Below are 25,951 nucleotides of genomic sequence, written 5' to 3'. Positions count from 1 at the left end.
GTGGGTGGTAATGACTAGCTGCCTTCCCTCTAGTCTTACACTACTAAATTAGGGACGGCTAGCACAGATAGCCCTCGAGTAGCTTTGTGCGAAATTCAAAAAACAAACAAACAAACATGAGTGCACATAATCGCATCCAAACTGGAGCAATAAAAAGCTTGTTTGATTTAGAGAAAAGCTACTTTTGATTATCTGCTGTGTCCACCTAGAGAATCGAACCTAATTCCAAAAATTAGCACTGGATGGGACAGTAGAGATTAATTGCAAGAAAATGTTCATAACGCCTACACCGTCCATTGGAAACAACAAATAAAATTATTATATTCAGTCATATATAAATATTCCTGCGATTTTACGTGAAATATTAAGAACGCAGTTCTTCAAATAAGATAGAATGTAAAGGCAAATTTAGTAAAACTTAAGATTCCACACAATGAAGTATTTATATTATTAGTACTAACCATTCACAAAGAAATTGATAAGCCTGTTTACTTAGGATAGCTAATCAATACATATATTTGCCTTTACATACTATCTTATTTGAAGAACTGTGTTCTTAAGTATTTCACGTAAAATCGCAGGAATATATATATACACATACATGACTGGATATATTAATTTTCTAAGGGACGGTGTATGGTACTCAGTGGCGCTGTTTTTACAATTATCTATGGCGCTTAACCACATGGGTCTTTCTTTGGAAAATCCAGAAAAAGGAAAAAGAAATATAGATGCTCAGATATTGGATATATTTTGGAAACTCGTTGAAACGAAAAAAGAGGATCGACTTTCTGCTGCCAAAGGTTTGCTGAATATTGTAATTGCCAAACAAAAGTTAAATAAGGTTAGTACGTTTTTATTATGATGAAAATTATATTGCTTATGTGTCTACTTACATGGTAGTAATGTGCTGAAGCTAAGCCTAATGTAAATTGATACAGGATGGCCCTCAAGTCCCTACTCATCCATATATTTTATGTATCCAGTGTATCTGTTTGCTGTCCCTCATTCTCGCTGCATAATATTATGCGACGCCATGTTCTGTGAGACATTTTCCTCAACATAACAGGGGTTATTGTTCCAAATGCCGTAGTAACAGTTACCTTCAACTCATCATTAGTATGATAACGTTGTTTAGACACAATGTCCTTTATGTATCCCCAAAGAGAGTTATCACATGTTGTCAAGTCTGGACTTCTTGTGGGGTATTTCATGGGTGCCGGGGATGTTACAGAACCACAATCTATCCATTTGTCTGGAAAAGTGTCATTAAGATAATTTTGCACAGTGGTAGTATATATATATATATACTATATATATGGAGCTCCATCTTGTTGAAACCAAACTTCCTCCCTGATTCCAAGTTCATTGAGTTTTGGTATAAACCATTGTTGTAACATGTTTAGATATGAGGTATGGTTTACTGGCCCGTCAAAGAAGTATGGTCCAATAACATGACGCACATTAACTGCTGCCCACATCATGACATGTGGAGTGTTGTATTCAATTTTTTCATAATAATGAGGATTCTCCTTTGCCCAGAAGTAAACATTTCATGCTCGACTCGAACAGTAAATTGTGCACTCGTCCATAAACATCACCTTTCCTTGAGAAGGGATCGTATTTAAGATTTGCAGTAACTCATCACATGCCAGTTTCCTATTTTCTGTATCAGCATCACTTAGTTTATTCACAAATGTGGGTCACCATACTTTAATTCCCATGTCCTTTTTCATAAAGGTCTGTATGGTTACTCACGGGATACCAAATTCAGCTGATCGTTTCCTTGTCGATTTTAATGATGAGTTAATTACTGACTCTTCCACACCAGCACATGACTCTCTACATTTGACTGGTCTTCCTGGACGAGGTGCATCCTTAATATTGCCAGTTTCAAACAATTTGCTCTCCCAATTTGACATCTTTTTTCGTGTTGATGGATCCTTATTGAATCTTTCTCCACATTTACCAGTTATTGTATCCAGGGTGTCACCAGTATTCTTGTGCTCATGTACCCACGTACTTGTCACAATATGCTCTTCAAGTGTAAATGGGCTTACATCGGGCCATATTTCTCTGAAAAAAAAGAAACAAATTTATAATACATGTGTAACTGAATATAACATATGGATGGGTAGGGACTTACGGGTCACCCTGTAGAATAACGAAGTGGCATAACAGAAGGAATTTAGGGAAAAAATGGTACTCGGTAGTTCCAGTAATAGTAAAAACTGAATAAAAATGGCACAATCTCCGTCATAAAATAGCAGAATAGTATGTTCATCAGAATTTTTACATAATGTTTAATAATTATTTAATCAAAAAAATTATCGTGACTTTGTATTATTATAATTATTAATATTATAATGTTTTTGCTGGTAGTGATGCAGCTGTTTATCATAGTTATTATAACCAAACCCACAGTAAATGTACCATGTTTTCCATTTCACATTACTACTGATGCAATCTTTAATGATGTACCACAAACATCATTAGTGTTACTGAACACATAACACATAGAATATAAATGTTACTGTGCATTAAAGACCAATGGTAACATACTATTTATAAGTTTTCACAGATCTCTTATTTAAGTTTATTTTAATTTCATAAAATAGCTGTAAATTAAAATCTGAAAATATACCCATATTTTAAATTAATTTACTGTGTACTTTTCTGAAATAGTGCTATTGAGTCCTAATTGTAAAAATACCATGCTGTTGGAATCATTTTTTTTTTTTTTCATTTTGCTTTCAAGGGTTAACAAAAAGTTCTTTGGCCAATCTAGAATATTCTATTTTCTTCTGGCAACCTGCTACATGTAGCTATGTGTAAGTGCTCTCTGTGTTCAGCCTGACCTATAAAATAAAATACTTGTTCAGACAATTCTGAAACTTCAGTGTTGAAGTGTCTACACCTAAAGCAAGTTATCCTATAGAGTTCTCATCTTATTAAAAAATAAGACTTAACTGAGCTTCCCATTTCTTAAAATTTTGTTCAGCAGTCATTGTTTTTCTGCATTTAAACAAAGCTACACAATGGACTACCTATGCTGTTCTCACCACAGCTGTCAAACTGAGATGTAGCATTATGAACCAAAGGATAATGCTGAACCACAAAGGGTTCCTTGCAGTTTTACTACCCATAGATTTCCTTAAGAAAATGTTGTTTGACTTTATGGATTCCAAACCTCTAGTATTCATAAAAATCTAAATCTGTTCAATAAAAACATACCAAGTTTTCAGCCTATTCCCATTTAATAATTTCTTCACACTGGAATCATCCTTGTTTCTATCCTGTGAATTTCTCCAGTAACTCAACATCCTTTCTTAAATAGATTAAGACCAAAAACAGTATTGGTCTAACAAGCACATTATAGTGAACTGATGATTTTAACTTCTACTTGGAAGTTTTAATCTCAATAGTACATATTTCCTAAGTGTATGGTACCTCTGTTAGTACTTACACTCGGTTTAGTATACTTGCATGTGGACAGACTGCAATGTAATGTTGCTAAGTAGGGTCACTCTGACTAGTAAGGACACATGGAAACTGCAACATCTCCATAATGGCATAGCAGGTTTACAGCAATAAAATCCAGGTTTCATATTCTTTGTGGGCAGTACACCTATTCTGAAGCTTTGAGCTTAACTTCAAGGATTTTAATTACCACCAGAAACTTCTTCATGTTGAAGTTTCAAAAACTAAAAGAAATGTCTAGTTGATTTTGGAATTCAACTGTAGATCTTTAAATTATCTTCTACTTATTTGTGTATTTGAATCATTTAAATAAGAATTGTCCATAAGATGTGTTTTAATATCGTATTTTCATCTTGAAGGGAATGTACGTGTGATATGCAAAGTCTCTTGTTTACTTATGTCTAGAGACATTGAATAATCTATAATTCAATTTTGAATAACCACTTTCCAATAGGGCAATGGCTTATGTACAGACCTTGAGTACACTGTTGAGAGACTAGTGAAAGGAATTGGTTCTTTACGAAAGGCTGCTAGGCATGGATTTACGTTGGCTTTAACTGAGGTTTGTCATGAAACATGGTTAACAAAACTTGTTTCTAACATTGTAAACCTTAAAAATACTTCACATTTCATTTTACTAATGAGTTTGTAAAGAATATAGATGATGTTAAACGTAACTGTATATTCAAATATGTAAGAATCTTGTGACTGATATAAGTTATATATACCTTGTGTTTTTTGTGTAATTTTCCTATTATGCAACTTCAGTAGCTTTACTTATAATTTGTTTTTGAGATAAATGGTTCTTAGTTATACATTTAGTGTGGTTTATCAAAGAAATGTTTTAGTTTAAAGACTTAAGTCATTTGAATGGTTTACAAGAAAAAAGTGTCTCAATATTGTAAGTTGTGTATTAGTCATTATTTGAGTTTGCTGAAAATTAAATGGCACCATGTATTTTTATTGGAGAACATAATAACTCTATATGTAAATATTATTTGCATTTATTTATTCATGAAACATCAGTTTTTAACAACTGACATGAAACAGGTATTCATCAAGCAACTCTGATAGATCAGGGTAGAGATGATTGTAGGTGATCCAAATAACACTTTTCTGTTTAATGATTGTAAAATAACTTATATGAAAGTTATTGTTTCAAACAGTAAATTAGGCATTAGGTGTCTGGAAGACATCTTGAACCAGTTAGCAACAGAAAGGACAGAGGGGGAACTCAAGTGAACTAGTGAACCTTAATACTTACCAGTTTTAACTCTTCTTTATTATATGTGAGATGCTCTGGGGAGATGTTTGGTAGGTCATTTTTAAGCTGTGTTGAAACAGTTGTGGTAGTGGAATTTACTTAACTATCCTGTCCACTCACTGAATTACCCTCTTCTGGGGATGCTGATCCTTTATTGTACATTTTCCCAACTAACCTTTTGTGGATATGGGCTTCAGCAGTAAACCTTGGAGTGTCTGGATGTGTGGTACTTTTCTTGCATAAAGATTAGTATGGAGACTGCTCTGACATGTTGATAAAATGTTGAATATTTTAGTCATCACAGATAAAACACTTCTAGCAAAAATGTCTACATTATTTTCATGACTAGAAGAATTAGCTTACATCTCTTTGACATTCATTTACTGAAAAGAAAAAGTACTAGCATACATGTTATTTTAGTATCTATTATTTTGTTCCAAATTTTTGAATTGGGTTTCACGTATATTTTTTTTTAAGTTAGAGACAATTTTTTGGGGAAACTCTTTTAAGCTTTTTACCTTGCTAAAAATTTGTGTAATAGTTCTTAAATATGTTACACATGTCAGGGGAATAAACTGGTTTGCGACTAAGGAAAAAGATCGTCACCTGTTATTAGTTGCTTTAACCAGGGATGTGGGGGGTTGCTCTCCCTACAAACTTTTGAAAATTTACATACAATTGTTTTCTATAATCTAAGGTGAAGTTATATGAGCTTATGTTTAAAAAAACAAAAAAACAGTACTGTAATTTGGAGATTCAGGAGGTTTTTGCTGCTGGTACTTGGATAAAATAAGTTTTAACAGAAAAACTACATGCCCAAATTTACATATTAACATTGTAATATCCAGTAAAAATTGTGTACATTTCTCACAAACATGAAATTACTTAATCTTTAAATGGTTTTTTCAGTTGCATTATTTTATAACTATGGTATCATGGAATTAATGAATAACATATATGAAATATTAGTTTTTGCTGGATTCAATATGAGAGATAAGGTTTTTGTTTTGTATACTGGCCACTAGTCTAGGGAATATTTGGAATTCTGTCATCAAAATGAAGCACACAATATGTTAAGAAAATAAAGCAAGTTGTTGACTCACCATTCCAAATTAACTTTTTTTAGACTTGCAAAAAAACGTTTTTCTTATGTAAACAATGAAAATACATAATTTGTTGCCCAGAGTATTAATTTTCAGTGTCAAATTTAGAACAAATTATAATTCTATTTATAAGCATATATATAATTTATAGATTTGAAATATTTTTATATTTTTCAGATTTTGATTGTCATTTGTCTTATTTGCTCTTCACACACAGTGTCAAATGTTTATTCATATTTTTGGTGTAACTAATAGGTCTTAAGGCTGTTTCCTTCAGTGTCTACAGACCATGTCATTTGTCTTATTAAGAAACACCTGCTACTGTCTGGAACCAAACAGGTAAGCCTTATTCTGGTCAAGTTGTATTGATATAATGTAACTAAGATAAAATAATATCATGCTAGCCTTGAACTAGACTAGAAAAAAAATGCTTTTCAAGGTATGGTTTGGTTGGTACTACTTGTACATTTCTAGACTGATTAATTTTTGAAGATTGTGGGACAAGGTGAGGGCATAGGTGTTTCACAGACACAGTTTGCATTTGTTTTATTTGTCTGTAATTTATACTTTATATTTATGCTTGGTATTAGAAAGTTATAAGACTAACATTCAATTTGATTAAAGTTTGTGGTGGACACTTGACCAGTTGTTCTTATTTTTGTGAACCAATTGAGAATTGTACTTGTTAGCCCTTAATGTTATTAAGTAATATCTTTCTCTTTGCTGTTCTCAGTAAACACAAATATTCAAAGTTTGTTAATAATATGTTTTTCTGGATTTGTGTCTTATAAAACTTTAAGTAGTAAAATATTAAAAACTGTTTTTTTTTTTTTATAATTAGACTCTGGATACTTTCTGTTCTCTTTAATCTTGGAATTCTTTATAATGAGTTTTTATGACATTGTTTTAAAATGGGCTTAGAGTAACCTTCAGGTTCTAAAATGTGTATGTGTATGGGGGGGCCAATGAATATTGGACATTAAATACTTCAGAAGTTTCTATGCGAGGTATTTGTGTTTTGGGCTTTGTGATGAGAAGTGTATGTGAATAGTGTATTGGGTTTAAATCTTGTTAAACTGTGTAAGAATTGATGATTCAGGCAAATAAAGTTATTAATGTGAAAACTATGATTTTGTTTTCACATTTAATATTGACTGTTCTTTAGTTGCAACTGATAAATTTTTGGAGCATTCAGCAAGATATTTTTATAATATAAATATATTTATGTATATGTGTGTATGTATACATACATCACTTTGTTTTGTCTAACAGGAAAAAGGTAGTGCTACTATTGGACAGCTATTAGCTTATGGGGCTATCATACGATCTGGAAGAGTTTCAGAAGAACCAGATACTCTTGGTACTCTAGTTTTTAGTTTACAGAACTTGGCTGCTCAGCGTAGTTACGTCCAGCATGCTGCCTTTAAACTGTTGAAAGAATTGTTTGTAATGGTGAGTTCTTCAAATGAAGAAAAAATACTGGATATGCATAATTTTAACATGGGTGATACATTTTATCAAGTTTTAAAATAAACTTTAATAGGAATGGTACATTTTTTCAAGTTTTAAAGTAAACTTTACTAGGAATGGTACGTTTTCTCAAGTTTTAAAGTAAACTTTAATAAGAATCACACACATTATTTTTTTAATATTGCAGGTAGATGAAAAGTCTTTTAGTAAACACATCCTGCCCCAAGTGAAGGACAGTTTATGTGGTGGTTGGAACAACTGCACTCCTGACAAGTTGTGGCTTCTCTTTGTCTGTGCTCGGCTCTTTCCTGTAAGTATTAAAAAAATCATTTATGATTTTATTAAAACTGAAATAATATGGCTGATGTTTTGTCAAAATTCTGGGATAGACGGTAATTCTTCTTTCTTTTAAAGTGAAATGTTTTGTTATTAATTAAAAGAAAATCTATGTATCTTTTAACTTTTTTTTATTCTTTGAATGTTTCTCTATTTTTGAAACTTTTTGTTTCTTAAAAAGGGTATAATAAATCAAGCATTCCTGAAGGAACACTGGAAAACTGAACATCTCCTTTCTTCTGAAAATTATACTCATCTTGTTCGAATTTTTAAGGTAAGGAACTTCAGTTAATATAGAGTGTGTTACTGAGGCCATTCAATCTTTATATACAGGTACATATACTTGCTCCCCATTTGATAAAAGTGTCACTATGTAGGAAACTATCCCCCCTTCTCGGGCCTTGTTTGGTGGTATATGTACCTTGTCCATAAGAAGTTAACTTTCTTGCTTTGGGTTTGGTCTAACCAGCTGAGTTTGTGAGTCCAAATTGACCTGTATAACTGTCATGCTGTTACTCTTTGTGTGTTTTGTGTATCTTCATGAAATTGTACAATATATCAGTAATCATGAATAGTAATTTGTAGACAAAAAAAAATCAAAATTTTTAATGAATTTTGTTTCGCTAAAAATTTCTATGAACATACACGTGGAGTCAAAAGTTTTGTCTGTTCTGAATAAATAGTTTTGCTGATGTTATTGATGCGTTATGTAATGATATTTGGACAAAGCCTTAAAGTGACATAGGCCAAATATTTGACTTGCAAAAAAAAAAACAGTAACACCAGAAAGTATGCATTATGCTTTAGCTTAATTTTTAGTCATTCAATATTTTCACAGCAATCCACTGCTAGTCATCCTCTTGTCCACCTTGCTTGCCATGAAGTTGTGACACAAGCTGTTAAAGACAAAGATTTTACTTTGTTCTGGAAAACAGTGGTTGATGGTAAGTTTGTTCCCAGCTTTTCTCAAGTTTTTGTGTGATGTTTAGTGTCATGTCTTTGTTAAGAATAAATTTTTTTAAAGTTTACAAATGTGTGCTGTGTTTATATACATCAAGTTACATTCCTGTAAGCATTAGATATGCTTTTCATAGGTTTTTCCTTGAACTTTTGTTGACACTAGATGTAAGTCTATATAGCCTCACAGTAGTCATATCTAAAACAAACCATGCTATTGGAGTAAACATTTACTTCCAGCATAGAATGTATTCTTGGTTTTACTTCTGAAGATCTTCCTTGTCAGTTATGGTGTAATATTTTTAAATAATAATAACAAGTTAAAAGAAAATTAAGTTTTAATTGTCTGGTGATATTCTATGATTTATTGCATAATGAGTAAATTAGAAAGAACAAAATATTTTTATTATTTCTGATACAATTTGTACTAATTTCTAAACAGAACCACCTATTTTCTCAGATTGAAAATAAAAATTAACCCAGTGTTAGATACAGTATACCCTCACCTATTCACGGTTCCCCATTCGCGGCCCCGCATATTCGCGGGTTAGGCTCTGAACCCTATCGCATCGTATGCCGGTATACCAGGCTAGCGTCATAACATCATAAAAACGAATGCTCGGTAAACCGGGTTTTTGTAGGTCATAGAGACTAAAAGCGCTTTTCGAGGGTATGTCTGTGTTTACTCTCTCAAGCAGTTTTATCGATTGACATCTTTATCGAACAATTATTACTGAATTGTACTGTACTGTATTATTATTACCTGAACTGTGCGTACTGTATTTATCTGTCTAAGTTTGCCTTTAAATTTGTTCCACTTTCTGTCAATTCTAATACATGTGTTGTACGCATAGAAAATGACTTTACGGTACAGTAATACAGTATGGGTAACTATACTATGTACGTTTCTTTTTTATTAAAATATTGTTGCAGTACAAAATTAAAATGTGTTTACATTATCATTACTACATTAGTGAAATACATGACTGCATGCAATATTACTACATTATTACTGTATTAATGAGTAAGAGTGTCTTTAGAAAGTGTCTGGGAAGCATTTAGTACCGTATATAATCTCATACATAGAAGTTTTAAAACTGCATCCAATATTCGCGGTTTTTCGCTATTTGCGGGGGGTAAAGAACGTAACCCCCGCGAACAGCGAGGGAATACTGTATAACTAATTAGATATATTGTTATATAAAGTTTAGAAAGCATTTTCAGAGTTTTATATAGTTAAAAATATTTTATTATTATTACCAATATATACACAGCTTTGGAAAATTAGAAAAACATGGTGAACTATTTAATTCTTAGCTTGTAAATTTCGAGAGATATATTGAATTGAACAAACGGGGAATTCTGATATAAAATTTGAGGTAGTGACATATACAGGGTGAAGTATACATTTTTTTATAATTGTGTGCTTGTGGTCTATTCTTCATTATTTTTATTCATTTGAGAAACACTTGACCTTTGTGAGAAATAAAACCTATGTTTGGATTAAATTTATGTTTAATTAGCTGTTTAGAATGCAAAAATTATTTCATGTTTTCTTTTGTTTCCACCAGATGGACTTTTCAACTCTCATTTAAATGAAAAAACCTATCTTGGCTTTCAACTGATCAAAGTTGTGTTATCTCGCATTAAAAAGGCTAAAAAAGGTGAATGTATTGATTTTTGTGTGTGTAGAAATAGATTATTTAATGTGAGATATAACTTTTTTTATATGCTACATTGTTGGTTATTAAAGTGTAACAAATATTTTATATCTTTTGACAGATTGTTCATACTTATTTACTATCACAGGTATTTTGAGTCAAAATATTTCTAAGACCTCTCAATTGACAACCAGTTTTTTTTTAAATTGAGCATGTGTGAAAAAAAATGTATTTGTCCAGTGACTTAAAAGTTGGTGAAATTTTTTATGTGCTAAAATACTAATTTATTTTTGTATTGAAGTAAAAGTTTCATATCAAATAATGCTGAGGTTATTAAAATTTATGTTTCTTAGGTTCAGTATGTATTATCCCAGCCTTTTTGTAATATCTTCATTAAAGCCAGTATGTGGTCTCAGCATCCCCTCAATCCAGCAGTTTGTGAAATGGTAAGTATTTGTTTGTTTTCTTTATGAACTTATCTAAACTTTGGTGAGTGTTTATAGTGAATTGTAGATTGTGAATTCCACCCATGTGTTTGCCGTGCATGGCGACCCGTGAAGGAGAAGATAGGATCCTGATGGTTGAGGGGTCGAACCCTAACACACCACTTTGGCCTTGAATTCCTGTAGACGGGCGGCGTTTGGGTGGCTCCCCTTAGGTCAATCGGCTGGTCCACTTGGGCTAGAGTCAACCAAGGTCCAGTGTTGGAAGTTCTCAACAGGTGTTATGGGCATTGTGTCTCATGCTGGTGTTTGGGTATAGTGCTCACGAAACCCTGGTGTTGCTGCATTGTCCTTGAATGACATTGTAGTGCATCCCCTCGTAGGGCTTCATGGTGGGTGGGGTCAGTGGGTACCGAAATTTTCCTTTTTCCAATGGATACTCCTTCAAAAAATTTAAATAAAATAGTGAAAAAACAGTCAATAGGTAAACGACCACGTCTTGAAGACTCTGAGCAGAAATCTTCAACATCTGTAACACACGTACCTCATTTTCTTATATTACATTCTCTTTCAGGAAAACCCTTAGGGCAAATGACCCCCTTTTTTATTCAGAAGGGACTAGAGGGTCTTGCTGGCTCTCTAAAGTCTGTAAAGAAGCTTCAGTCTGGAGACATATTAGTTGAAACATCCACAACCCAATACAGTGAACTCCTCTTGAATTCAAAGGCAATTGGGGATATACCTATTGAGGTTACCCCTCATGCTACCTTGAATTCATCACAAGGAGTTATTGTTGAGAGGGATTTGAAGAATGTCCCCGAGTCAGAGATTCTCACTGGTCTCTCCGCTCAAGGAGTTTCTGCAGTGAGGCGCATCTCCACTCGCAAAGAGGGAGTAACACTGCCGACAAATAACCTCATTTTGACGTTTACATCACCATGTGCACCTGCCACCATCAAGGCAGGTTATCTAATTTGCAGGGTACGGCCGAACATTCCAAATCTTCTCCGATGTTTCCAATGTCAGAGGTTCGGCCACTCTAAGACGTCACGTCGTGGTTCCCTGACATGCTCGTTGTGATTGCAAGGACCACGATGCCTATGAGTGTGACACGGACCCACATTGTGTCAACTGCAATGGTTCTCACCCTTCCTATTTTCGTTCTTGTCTAAAATGGTTTCAGGAAAAAGAGGTGCAGCGTTTGAAAACGACACATAACATTAGTTATCCTGAGGCTTGGAAATTGCTGTCCACCACTCCATCTTGGACATATGCTGCTGCACTTCATTCCACAACTACAGTGGGAGTGCAGACAGATCTCTCTGTGCGTCCAAGAGAATCGTTTTCAAAACAAATGAAAAGCCTTTTGGCTTCGTGGTTAAAAAGGTCAATGAATCGACTCCATACCAATCTGTTCCTCCCATACATTCCACCAAACCTCAAGATCCACATCCTTCAGTTTCAAATACAGGCATTTTTTCTGATACATCTTTTTCTCCCACCCCAAGATGCAAAACAATCATTCATTTGCATACTCAGTCACTGGAATCCCCTTCCAATAACAAAGAACTGCCCAATCAACCCAGTGCCCTGGGTCGATAGACCTCCTTCAACTAAGGACAGTAAGGAAAAAAGATGTGGTTGCAAACAGAAGGGTTCTCCAGCCACTTCACCTACCCGTCATTAAAAATGGCAACCTTGATACAATGGAACTGTCGAGGTTTACGTTCTAATCTGGATGATATAAAAACACTGATTGCTTCCTACCATCCTGTATGTCTTTCCTTACAAGAAACATTTCCAAACCCTGCTGATACAGTCATCATTTGGCAGTTTTCTCTGTACAGAAATGACAGGCTGTGTGATGGACGAGTACATGGAGGGGTGGCACTATTGGTTGATCAGCATGTGCCCACCCTGTCTTTGTCACTTAACACACTCTTTGAGGCTGTATCCATCCGTGTTTCCTTGGGTCATACCATCACTTTTTGTTTTTTCTCCCTGTACCCTGGAGAGACATATGATCAATCAGACTTTGATGCTCTCATTGAACAGTTGCCATCTCCCTTTCTAATCCTGGGGGACTTTAATGGACATCATCCCCTCTGAGGAAGTGGTGTTATTGATAGGAGGGGTCGCTCTATAGAGCGTATGCTCTCTGATCACAATCTTTCTCTTTTCAATACTGGTTCTTCCACTTATTTTCATGCACCTAGTCGGTCCTTTACCACTTTTGATCTCTCGGTTTGCTCCCCTTCATTATTCTCCCGTTTTTCATGGAGGATTGACAATAATCCACTAGGCAGTGATCATTTTCCTATCATTTTGAGAGAGACTGGCCGTGGTCGATGCCACCCTACCCGCATGCCCCGGTGGAAGCTGGATCAGGCAGACTGGTCCACTTTCACTGCTCTCGCAGAACTTGATCCTGCCATTGTGAATCAGCCATCAATAGACAACTGTGTGGCAGCAGTAACTGACTGTATTATACAGGCAGCTGCTCATTGTATTCCTAAAACCTCGACACGTTTTCCACGATATCCTCGTCAGTGGTGGAATCCTGCTTGCCACTTGGCACGGAAGGCTCAAAAACAGGCCTGGGATACTTTCCGTAGATATCCCACACTTTCAAACCACATTGCTTTCCAACGGGCCTGTGCACATGCTAGGTGGGTAAAACGTCAAAGCCATAAGGAATCTTGGATTAAGTTCACAACTAGCATATCTTCTACCACCAGTTCCAAGGTCATATGGGACAGGATTCGAAAGGTCAGTGGGCACTACAATTCTGTCAACCTCTCGATCTTACTCTCTGTTGGCCAAGAGGTAGCTGATGACCGGAGCATCGCCAATACTCTAGGTGAAAGCTTTTGCTGGGTACCTGGCACTTCTGCTTGTTCCTTCACCTTCTTGGCCATCAAGACTCGGGCAGAGCGTTCACCTCTTTCCTTTCAGACTGACTGTCTCTTTGACTATAATTGTCCCTTTACACTGGTGGAACTGAAAATGGCCCTTCATTGGTCTGGCAGTACCTGATGATGTACACTATGACATGCTACGCTATCTTTATCCTGCTTCTCTTGATGTTCTTCTAATTGTCTTTAACCGGATCTGGCAGGAGAATGTTTTTTCCTGATGCCTGGCACCAGGCTATTATCTTACCTTTCTCTAAGCCTGGGAAAGATCCCAAGATTCCTTCAAAAAACTGTCCAATTGCTTTGACGAGCTGTCTCTGTAAGACCTTAGAGAGGATGGTTAATGCTCGTCTTGTTTGGTTCCTCGAATCAAACAACCTCCTCTTGCCCACCCAGTGTGGGTTCCGATGACAGCACTTCACCACGGAGACCACCTAATTTGACTTGAAACATCAATCAGAGAAGCCTTTCTGAAACGCCAACATCTTGTATCAATATTCTTTGACATTGAGAAGGCTTATGACACAACATGGAGGTATGGCATTTTGCGAGACCTCCATATATATGGGTTACATGGCCATTTACCCATGTTTATTAAAAAAATTTTAATGGACAGGAGATTCCAAGTTCGTGTGGGTTCGACACTTTCCCGTTCTTTTGTACAGGAACTTAGGGTCCCTCAGGGCTGTGTTTTGAGTGTCATACTTTTCAGTATAAAGATAAATGCCATCACTGAACAACTCCCTCTCACTGTTGCGAACGGGCTCTATGTCAATGACTTTCACATCTCGTGTCAGTCGTCGAACATGAGATATATTGGGAGTCAAATACAAACTGCCCTCAATCGTGTGCTGAAGTGGACTACGGCAAATGGCTGATATTCAAAACCGACTGGCCCGTTTCTCATTAACATCTACTTCTATCTAGGTTTTCTGGATACCAGGCCACGTTGGTATTCGTGGGAACGAGCTTGCAGACATGGCAGTTAAATCTGTCTGCTCTGGCACTATCTCCACTGTGCCTATTCTGTACATGGACTGTGGTCCTGTATTCTAGGTTTGGCTCCGTGCCAGCTGGCAGTCCACTTGGAGTGAGCTACGCGACAACAAGCTTTTTCAAATAAAACCCTATATTGGGCTTTGGCCATCTTACTTCCGTTAAAATCGGAAGTTGTTCTGGCTAGACTACGCATTGGTCACAGTTTTTTAACTCATCGTTTTCTTTTATCTGAAACTGATGTACCAGTATGTACTTTGTGTAACACTTAGACCACTGTAAGCCACATTTTACTTTCTTGCCCTCGTTACGACTCTCAACAACGGCACTATTTTAAACATGTTTTGTTCCAAGGTTTGTCTGTAACATTGGACAGTGTTATTGGTGATGGTGACACTGTCCACCTTGATAAAGTTTTTAGCTTTGTAATGGCCATTAATCTTTTTAATCTCATTTAAGTGTTGGATATTTATTCATTACACATTTTTTATTGTGGTTCTCTTTTCAGAGTGTCAATCTCTCTAGTTCAATTTAAAATTGGAAAATGGCCAGAACATTAAATAACTCAACACCAGGATTGGAAAGGCCAACTTCAGGTGACTGACGGTGGTTCATGTACTTACCTGTTAGTCTTCCTGGTGGGTTATGATCATTACCATTTTGCTAGAGAAAGTCCTTTACAACTTCTCTTACTCTGCTTTCTCTCTTAATATTGTAGTCTAGGTGTCAACATTGGTTTTATGCTTTTTCTGTTTTTCGATGATGTTTTGTTTTACCTTCATTTCTTTTTCTGTATTTTACTACATTTAATTTATTTCTACCTTTTTACTGGATGTTTGGCGTAGATAGTCTAGCTGCTTTGTGCCATAAAACACTAAATCAATCAATCAGTCAGAGGGCTGTAGTTTGCATTCTGCTACCACAATATGTGATCTTTACTTTAGAGTTATGGATGTAATGTGAAGAGTGATGGTAATTCCCACTATATTCAGATGTTCAGCAGTTGTAATAGGGACTGTCGACTTCTATCAGTTTAGGGTTAGCTACACTGTGCAGATGGATGTTGTTTAGAGTTTTGCTTGAGAGTTATAAAACAAAAAAATAATATAGACTTAGGTTCTCTGTAATTAGTACCATAGAGGTGATAATTAAAAAGAGTACTAAATGTGTAATACTGGTGGGGAAGAAGCTTCTGTAGGTTGAACATTTTTAGTTTGTTGTTCTAGAATGTTTGGATTTCCCTAAATCACTTCTATACTCTCTCTACTTTCAGTCAGATTTCCTTATCAGCTTTGTGAAAGAATGTTCAGATCCCGCTGTTCAGTTTGCTGTGCTAAAAGTCTACATTCAGCCGTAAGTGTAATGTCATTACTTTATCTTCACACGAGTGTGTATTTTATGTCAGTAATGGTTAAATACACCGTGTTATGTGTAACATTTAGTTTCATGAACTACACTTGGTAGGTAACATGTTAAAAGTATGCACGAATGATTTAACACTTTACAAAATTATCAAATACATTTTGTTTCCACTTTTCAATATTATCTGAAACACTTTTTTTTTTTTTAAATATGAAATATTAAAAATACCAATATGTTCTTGTGTGTGGAAACATGGTTTATTTTGGGAGAAATCTGCTATATGTTCTGATATAACATTGGTCTGTCTTCACATGAAGGTTACATTAAAACACACAGTATGTTCTCCCTAAAAGTAAATCCCTTTATTATACATATAAGTTGTTGTTTATCAACTTAACATCATGTACTGCTATTAATTTCAGTAGAAAATATCACTGCAGTGGTCACTGAGAATTAAAAGTTTTTGTGTTTTTTGTAACTTGAAGGCCAGGAACCATCATGTTTGACCAGGTAACCAAGAAGAAGACGTTGGCCACTTTATTACAAGATGTAAGTATCATTACCAGGAACTCAGAATCTGCTTAAAGGTAATAATTTATAGTTATTAATAAAATGAATTGTTTCATAATTTATAGTTTTCATTTTTTAAACACTGAAAGCATTCTCTATTCTACAGCTTCTTCCTGGTGCTCTAAAGAAATATGTAACATTGTTGAAAGAAGTCGTCCTTGGTCATTCGTTTAGGTAACCGGTGATTTGTTTCTGTTTTGTTTTATAAGAATTAAAGTATATTTAACAGTTATTTATGCTATAAAGCTGCAATCTAGTATTTTGATACATGTAATGGTATGTCTTTATTCTGTATGTAATGTTAATAGTGTAGACAGGTGTGTGTATGTGTAGATATATATGTAATTTCATTATTGGTTGAAACATGTTTTCCAGCTCGATTTGCTGATTACTTCTTTTTACCAGACAGTAATTTTGATAAATTTTTCAAACCCTAGTAAGACTACAATAGAAACATAAGAAAATAAATGTTTTAAGGCTTTTAATTTTATCCATTGTACTAAATGCCAGATGGTTAATTCTTCATGTTAAACTATTTTATTATGTTATTATAGATGTATTTCACAATATGTAACCAATTTTTGATGCACAGTACCTAAATTTCAGAGCTTGGCACCTACAGTATACAATTTTTTTATATTTATATCGGGTGATATCTATGTCAAAATAATATGTGATAAGTTGTTACAAGTACATTTAGAGTTCAACTTTACATTCTACCATTAGTGAGAACAAGAAGCCAGATGGAGATCAGATAAGGATCAATGCTGTCAGACAGGTAAGACAATGTTCGTAAGTAGTGAAACATGTGTCCTGCTGTTCTTTTACTTAATTGGGTTTGACTTTTTCTCTTTATATATTAGTTTTTTGTTTGTTTTTTCCTAGTTTTAAGTTCATCATTGCTTCAAAATTTCATTCTGTATACTTGTCTAATATTTTGAACAATATTCTCCATGTGTTAAAATATTGAACATATTAAGTTTAATTTTATCTATGAATGTTTAATTTACTATATTAAAAATGTTCTTACTGAGTAAAGTAGTTAAGTTTTTAGCCAAAGGTGGATAGAAAAAGATATTCCAAACTATTCTCGATTTTTTTAAAGTTTTTAATTCTATGTATGCAGCGCTACCTCACGTTCAAAAATTGTAGGTAACAAAAATAAAAAAGTGCACTGTTTTTTCAAGTAGTTATTTTTATGTAGCTTACAAAATCTTAAATACTTTTTTTTAAATTTAGAACACCAGAATACAAAAATGTTAACGTAGTGGATATATGGATATAAGTAAACAAAGATTTATCTAAAGAAAATGGAACTTTGCGAGCTCTTAACATGCAAAGCTATCCTGTAATTTGTCTATATTAATTTCTTTGGGTACTTCAGTTTCTACAGAAATTATTACCAGACCATTTAACTTCTTGTCCCAATAATGGAGAAAGCTAGTAAAATTCTTAGGGCAATAAATGTATTCAGAAACGTTTCCTTGATTTGGGTTTCATGTTTGTGAAATAAGACCTTATCTGGGGTAAAGTTTCCTAGTATTTGATGTGATATTAATTTAAGCTCTGCACAGTAACTTTCACCACAAATAACCCTTTTTTCCTAAATTTTTACAAGTTTTGCTACCCTAAAATTTTGTGTGTTCTTTGAGCCTGTTTGGTATATATGTTCAAGGCCAGGCATGGTCTGTTTATTAGCATGTTCAAGTTCATGGTTCAAAACGTATCTCAAAAAATTGCTCCTCTCCCGTTGATTGTAGATGTGTTATATATAAGAGTGTTTGTCAAATTCCAAACAAGTATCCTGAGTTGGCAGTGAGAGACTTTGACTAGCTACATTTCTTTTAATTTATTAGTTCAGAATTATTCTTGGTTGTGTAACATAACATGGATAACAAGATGTCTTTTGGTCTGTTTGGGCAGTCATGTCCATTAAAATAAATTAAACAATAAAAACAACACTTGGAACCAGCCCTTGTCATTCAGATATTTATAAAGTTTACTCCTCAACTCTTAAATTAACTGGATCTATCACATGAGAATCTAATCTGTTCCAGAGATCAATCCACCCTATCATAAAAATAGAACTGTCTTAACACACGATGGCTCCTGTACTGTCAAAATTTATATTTACATCTCCTAGTTTTACTGTTTTTTCCATTAAATATAAAAAAAAAAGATTCATTGACACTATCAATTTATTTAACAATCTTAAGTCTGCCAGTCAGATCTCCTGTAACTTTTTTTTTAAGATAACATAAATTCAGAAATCTTAACCTATCCTCTTATGACAAACTCTCCATCCCACATATCATTCTAGTAGGCTTCCTCTGAACATTTTCAACAGTTTAGTGTTCTGTACAACGAAGTATAACCTCTTGTATTCAATATTTTTGTAGATGCAACCTAAAATCCTGTTTGCTCTGCCACTAGCAACAACACAGGGCTTAGGTGGTGTGACTGGACAACTAGAATATCAAGATCTTTCTTCTTCCCTAATACTATTATTGTTGTTTCTTTCAGTTAGAAGCTATATGCAGATAGTGATTTTGTAGTTTTGTCTAATATTCTGAAAGAACCATAAAGTTGATGACATAGATAATGCCTAGACCATTACTCTCTCTTGTACACCAGCTACACTGATGAATCTCAGTATTCAACAAAAGGCTCATCAGCAGATGTTGTTGACATATACTTTTTTTTTTTTTTTTTTTTTTTACTTCCACTCGTAAGGTATTAATTACGGTAGTTGGATCCAAGTACATAAAATGATTACTTCTTTATTTAAACACTTCATGAGAAGCAGCCAGAGAAAGTTTGGACATTGTACAGGGCATTTCAAAACCCTACTGCACCAGATACCTAAATGTCTCTCAGATTGCATCACTTCTTGTGTTTTTTGGGGTTTTAGTATTATGAGATGATTTGAATAAAATGTGTATGGGATATTGTAAGCATCGATAAACATTGTTCAAACCAGATCACACTTACCACAATATGATTTAAAAATGATTTTATCTGATCATACTTACCACAACATGTTTAAAAATGAGTTTAACTGATCATACTTACCACAGTATGTTTAAAGATAGGCCTGATGAGCTGTTACAAATCACAAAAAGCATATTGAACTTCCTCTGGTGGAACAGTGATAAGTCTGTGGATTCACAATGCTAAAATTCCTGGTTTGGTGCCCCACAGTGAACACAACAGAGAGTTGACTGCAGCTTTGCTCAAAAACAAACAAGCATATTGAATTGTTACAGTTTTTAAACTTGTATGTTGAGTATAGCTAACGATTCTCAGTACGTGTAATTTTCCTACCAAGTGAGAAATAGTTTATAAGATAATAAAAATGTTTTTTTATATAATAATATTTCATAAGTAAATTAAAATATTTTTCGTGGTTCCTAATAATACCAAAATTCAACTAGTTTACTAGTTTTATACCTGGTGCTTTCTTTAATAGATTGCTATTGCTGTTGGACAAATTAAGCTTAGAGAAGATATGGAATGGAAGAAAGAAATACTGCAATTCTTATTGTTACATTCATTGTTTGAGGTAACACAGATCAGCCTAGAGGTTCCCCAGGTATACACATTGTTTATCAATAAAACAAGTATCACTTGATTGCTTTTTAATATAAAGGTGTGTTCATTGTACATAATATTTTGCTTTCTTAGTTTAATAATAGATTTGTTTGTTTTTTAAGTTTTCTCAACTAGGTTTGTGTAAATCACAGAATAGTTTTTCATAACTTTTTTGATTTTTTTTAATATTAAAAAAACCTCAATGCTTTGACAATTTATTTTAAAACATTAGTTATTGGTGGATCTCTCTTAGTGTTCACAGAATGTTGCTTCCATGTCTCCCATAATCCATCAAGCTTGTCAGCAGTCGTTTTTGAAGGCCTTGGATATAGTTTTGAGAAACTATTTGGGAAAGAACAAACTTCACAAGCAGGCTGAGATTATGAACTTTTTATCAGACTACCTCCAGACCTTACTGAATTCTACCGAAGTAGTGAAGCCAGTCATGGAACTTGTTGAGGTAAATTGTTTTCTTTCTTGAAAGTTCCCTTCAATAATTACAGTTGGAATAAATTCATACTTCTATTTTTTTCACATGTGAGATATCTGTGCTTTTATTATCTGCATGCATGTTACACACTGTCATGGCCAGATGGTTAAGGCGCTTGACTCATAATCTGAAGTTTGCAGCTTCTACTCCCCATCACATCAAACATGCTCGCCCTTTCAGCCATGGGAGGCATTTTAATGTGACAGTCAATCGTACTATTCTCGGTAAAAGAGTAGCCCAAGAGTTGGCAGTGGGTGGTGCCTTCTCTCTAGTCTTACACTGTTAAATTAGGGATGGCTAGCATAGATAGCCCTCATGTAGCTTTGCATGAAATTCAAAAAATAAAACAAACACTGTTACTTATTTAATCTTCTGTCTGCTACTGAATGAGTCAGTATAACTTTTCTTGTCCTATGGGCTTGCTTCAGGATACCTGTAAAGTATTATGTCTTTCTACTCAAAAAAAGTAACATTTACCTTCTTAATCTGTCAACGTTAATCTGGTTCCTTAAACTGTGTGTTTTTTTCAGGTGTCAGGAATTGAATATTTTTTATAGCTTTAATACACAGTGGAAGAAACTTTACCACAGAGTTTAATAGTATCAGGTTAAATTTTTTTAATGTTCCCTTTTACTAATCACATTATTTACTAAAATGAAGTAAGTTTAACATATTTATCACTCTAGATTCACAATCTTTGGACCAAAACTGTTTCACTTGTAAGTAAACTGAAGAAACGAAGGTCTGAGTTAGACAGTGGAAGTACTGACCATCTATGTGTTTTTGAGGTTTTTCTGCTCCACTTGGGGTTGCAACTGTTTTTGGACAGTAAACGAACAGCTGGCCCTTTGGAGGTAGGTTCCCTTTAATATAAGTAGATGATAAGTTATTTGTCATTCAGTTTTATTTGTCACATCAAAGAAAGACAACATAAATGTCAAAATTCTCTTCAGTAAAAAACAAAACCTAAACTTTTTTTTTCCATACAATAACCAAACTACTGTGGCTGAAATGATTTTAGATTATAAGGCTATTATAAAGACAGCAATGATTTAAATACATAAAAAAGTCATCTAGGTGTCTGTTCTTGACATATACAAAATAACCAAACCACTGAATCTGAGTCCATCTTAAACTTTGGCATTGTGAACTTAAAAGTTAAGTGTCTCTTAGTTACCAATAACAGTTGATATTCACTGATTGGAATACTTCTCTCCAAGTTTATTAATTATTAAGGTTGCATTAAAGCTGATATGTGAAGTAATTGATATTAAGAATTTCTGATATTAATGATATCCAATGTATCTGAACAAAAGTAACCAGTTTTTGCAACTATTTTAATACCTTGTCAAGGCTAAACATCTTGCTATTATTAGTGCCTTAAAAGAGGTTCTTAGCCTGTGTCATTTTTGGACCAAGTAATAACTTCCTCTTATTTGTAAACTAATACACACACACATATATGTATAAAAGAAGAGTAGTTTAGAGAGAACTGAAATGACAGTCTTAAAATTGGTTCTGAGATTATCTTTGAAAGGATAATGGATGGTAACATCAGCTGCAATCTGTAAGATTGGAGAAAAAGGAACAGATACAAGACTTAGATGTTTAACACTCCTATGAAAAGTGAGGCCTAATAGGCCCCAGAGCAACTTGAAAGGTTATTAATATTAGGCTAATAATTTTGTATTTAAATGAAATTGCCATTTAAATCCATTAATGAATGGATTAACGAGATTCCCTCTGTCCCTATCTACTATCTAGCGAAACCACAGCCAGGGGAACGGGCTTGGAGAAATCAGGACTAGAAACGTCTTTTCATAGGAGTGTTAAACATGTTTTAAGAAGTGAGGAAAGACATGTGAGAAGTGCCAGTAGAGGTACAAAGTAATATGAAAAGACAGGGACATTGTGTCCAGGGATATGAGGGCTGTTGTTCAAACAAGGATTGATGCACTGGACCACAAAGGAAGATCCAGTCAGCTAACCTTATACGAGAATGGGATGAAGTCTATAAAAAGATGCATCTATATTTTAATAGCTTTTGAAAGAAAACTTTCGTAACAAATATTTTACAGTTCCTCCGAGTTGAGAAGTACTAGAAAAGTTTTGTGATGATTTATTTTTAGCTACATTTAAGGAGAGTTTTTTTTTATTGTCCTTTACTTGAGCTTGTGATATTTCTTCTGTAAAAAAAAAAAACAATTTTTTTCAGTGTTATTTTTGCAAGATGGCAGAGTAATTTTGTGTAATAAATCCATCAGTGTTGTCTTGTTTATAGTTCTTTACTTCCTCAATATTGTTTTTAGGATCTTTATGAATGCTGCAAGCGAGCTCTCAAGGCTCAAGATCGTCCTGATAACTTTGCAAGCGAGGAACCCCAGTGGACTGAGGTTATAATTGAAGTGATTCTCTCTCTTTTGTCTGAAGCTTCACACTCGACCCGATCCATGCTGACATTTGTATTTTCTCATCTGTGTCCCATTTTAACCAAAGAGTCTTTACAACAGATCCTTAATGTAAGTTTGCTGGTGTCATGACATTTATAACAAACATCATGATAATTGTTTGCTTCTGTATATCGAGAAAAATAAGTCTGAGAACTTATTTGTAAATAGTGATAATGAATAAACATATGTAATGTATAATAATTGAAATATGACTGTATATTACACCAAAATGTAGTCAAGACAGGGTCATTTTGTAAAGTCTAAAGGTCAGTTTTATTTTCTTAAATACAGTAACAGGAGTGCACGTGTGCAACTTTTGTGATGTTAGCCAGAAATGACCAGAAAATCAATATAATAAAAATAATAAATACATAATGTTATGAAGATAAAGCTGTTTATTTTAAACATTTCTATTTTCGTGTTATAGTTTGTAGTCATTCGAGAATGAAAAAAATGATAATTTATATCTGTTTCCTAATTTTTAAGGTGGTAATGAAGACTGTCACATTGGCAGACCTCGTACGGCTGGGGTGGAAGAAACAAACAAAATATGAAGTTTTACTTTGTAACAAACATTTGAAATGTATTTAGAACATTATACAAATAATATTTCAGATTGTGGGGATGTAGAATAGACTTTTTAATCACAACATGAAAATCACTTTGCACAAAGACTCAATATTTTTTGTAAACAAATTTTTAGTGAAAATACTTCATTAAAAAATATGATTTTTGTTGTACAATAGACTTGTAATCTTTATTAAAAGTCTAGCACATTTTATGAAGGTACACACACTGCATCAAAAGTTATCGCATAAATACTTATCTATATTATAGTGAGTTTGTCTCAAAAGGGGTAATTGTAACAAGTTGTGGTATAAACAATGTGATGGTTACACAGCTAGTGATTAATGTGGTATAAACAGCATGATGATTATGTAGCCATTTTTTAATGAACAACAAAGTTAAACTGTTTTTGCCTTTTATTTACAACATTAAATGAATATAGCTGTAGCTAATTTATTTGACCTGACAGAGTATTGCTAAGGTTTGTGGTGGTCCTGGTATGTGTATTGTTCCTATTTGAAACCATATATTGTACTTTGTGTTCTCAAAACGGTTGGTATGGGTATTAGCACTTTAATTAGAATAAAGTATAGAACGTTTCGACATTCTTAATGAAGATGTTAACCCGAAGATGACTTAAGAAAGTCGAAATGTTGTTGTGTAATTTATTATAATTAAAGTTTTAATACCCATACTAGCCACCTTGAGAATACATTTTTACTTCCAGTGGGTTTCTCGTCATCACAGAGCATATTGCACTTTATTATTCATTTCATTAACTTTTTTAATATTTAACTTTACAACCATGGAAGCATGATTGTATCATGTAACCTTCTGAGTATTTTCTTGTCAATCTCTGACCTAACATAAAAATGATCATTTTTAAAGCTATAGAACATATTGGTTTCGTAGGTCATCAATCCAGAGAAAGCAACCGAGGAAGACGGACCTCTGATTGAAGAAGAGGACGGTAGGTTTTAGTTTCTTCTTGTTTGTTGATGTTAAATGTTAATTTGTTTTTCTGAGTAACTTGTAAGACAGAACGATAAACTGTGCTCAGTCATTTAGATATATAAGGATATTAGAAACTAGAAAACATGGATCTATAACTATCAGAATTAAACCCTTTATTGTTCATACCATACATGTCTGTTAATACAGAACTTTTCTAAACCTTTGAATGTTATAAGGTTATAATCTTAACTACCTTTTGGAATGTATTCTTTATTTAGGTTTTATAAAATCCATATTAATATATAAACTTGTGTCTTAAGAATAGTGGTATATTTTGTTTACGAAGATATTCGTGTGTTATTAGAAATGGTTGAATATAATCACCACTATTGGGTTAGCATTGTGCTAGTGGTTTGCATGTTTAGATTATGAAGCAAATGGCGTGTGGTTCATGGTCCATTTCTGCTCTACGATGGTGATGGTGAATTCAAACTATTCTCTCAGACAAAAGTACACAGTGAATGTTGTTGATTACTGCCTTCATCTAATATATTAGGGATAGTTCTTTGTATAGCTTTCCTTGGAAACTGTGAAGGAAACAAACACTTAACACTTCCAAAAACTGTTTAATGTTATTTTAAAATATCACTTAGTCCTTGAGTGTGTGTTTTCTAATGACTTAGGATTTTTTTTCTTTTCCTGGTAGATGTAGAGTTTGAATCAGCCAGTAGTGACGAGGAGGACAGAGATTCAACTGTTGACGAAGGGTTTCGACAACGTATTCAAGAAGCTTTAGGAAATGCAGTAGACAAGAGTGATAATGTATGTTTTTAAACACTTACTAATCCAGTCAGACTTAACCTGTCAGATTTCTAAGTGTTGGTAGCTAATTAAATATTACATATCTAGATTTACATTTTTTACCTGATCAGATTTGTAAATGTACATTGGTAATTAAACATTAAATATCAAGATTTGTTTTTACCTGATCAGATTTGTAAATATAGATTGGTAATTAAACATTAAATATCAAGATTTGTTTTTACCTGATCAGATTTGTAAATATAGATTGGTAATTAAACATTAAATATCAAGATTTGTTTTTACCTGAACAGATTTGTAAATATAGATTGGTAATTAAACATTAAATATCTGGATTTACATTTTTACCTAGTCAGATTTGTAGATATAGGTAGGTAATTAAACATTAAATATCTAGATTTGTTTTTACCAGGTTAGATTTGTAAATATAGTTGGGTAATTAAACATTAGATATCCAGATTTATATTTTAACCTGATCAGATCTGTGAATATATGAAAGTAATTAAACATTAAATATTCA

General features: G+C 33.8%; 1 protein-coding gene across 3 annotated transcripts in view; it reads left to right on the top strand.

Moving 5' to 3' along the window:
* The first annotated feature begins 639 nt into the window (after window positions 1-639).
* The window catches only part of Mybbp1A (MYB binding protein 1a), a 35,414-nt gene continuing 10,102 nt past the window's right edge, over window positions 640-25,951 (top strand). Inside the window, exons 1-19 of one of the 3 annotated variants that reach the window (XM_076488331.1) lie at window positions 640-803; window positions 3,935-4,042; window positions 6,103-6,186; window positions 7,120-7,299; window positions 7,505-7,627; window positions 7,835-7,927; window positions 8,492-8,597; window positions 10,182-10,272; window positions 10,624-10,717; window positions 15,899-15,978; window positions 16,473-16,536; window positions 16,664-16,731; window positions 17,284-17,335; window positions 20,027-20,149; window positions 20,402-20,608; window positions 21,325-21,492; window positions 22,948-23,157; window positions 24,568-24,625; window positions 25,316-25,431. In XM_076488331.1, the coding sequence (XP_076344446.1) occupies window positions 732-803; window positions 3,935-4,042; window positions 6,103-6,186; window positions 7,120-7,299; window positions 7,505-7,627; window positions 7,835-7,927; window positions 8,492-8,597; window positions 10,182-10,272; window positions 10,624-10,717; window positions 15,899-15,978; window positions 16,473-16,536; window positions 16,664-16,731; window positions 17,284-17,335; window positions 20,027-20,149; window positions 20,402-20,608; window positions 21,325-21,492; window positions 22,948-23,157; window positions 24,568-24,625; window positions 25,316-25,431 (2,097 nt within the window). In that variant the 5' untranslated portion in view covers window positions 640-731. Of the gene's footprint in view, window positions 845-3,934; window positions 4,043-6,102; window positions 6,187-7,119; window positions 7,300-7,504; window positions 7,628-7,834; window positions 7,928-8,491; window positions 8,598-10,181; window positions 10,273-10,623; window positions 10,718-15,898; window positions 15,979-16,472; window positions 16,537-16,663; window positions 16,732-17,283; window positions 17,336-20,026; window positions 20,150-20,401; window positions 20,609-21,324; window positions 21,493-22,947; window positions 23,158-24,567; window positions 24,626-25,315; window positions 25,432-25,951 lie in introns of all 3 variants that reach the window. The other 2 variants (XR_013024928.1, XM_076488330.1) reach the window with 2 other exon arrangements.

The sequence above is a fragment of the Tachypleus tridentatus genome, chromosome 2 (assembly GCF_004210375.1).
Source record: "Tachypleus tridentatus isolate NWPU-2018 chromosome 2, ASM421037v1, whole genome shotgun sequence".
NCBI lineage: Eukaryota > Metazoa > Arthropoda > Merostomata > Xiphosura > Limulidae > Tachypleus > Tachypleus tridentatus.
This window is presented reverse-complemented; position numbering and strand designations above follow the sequence as displayed.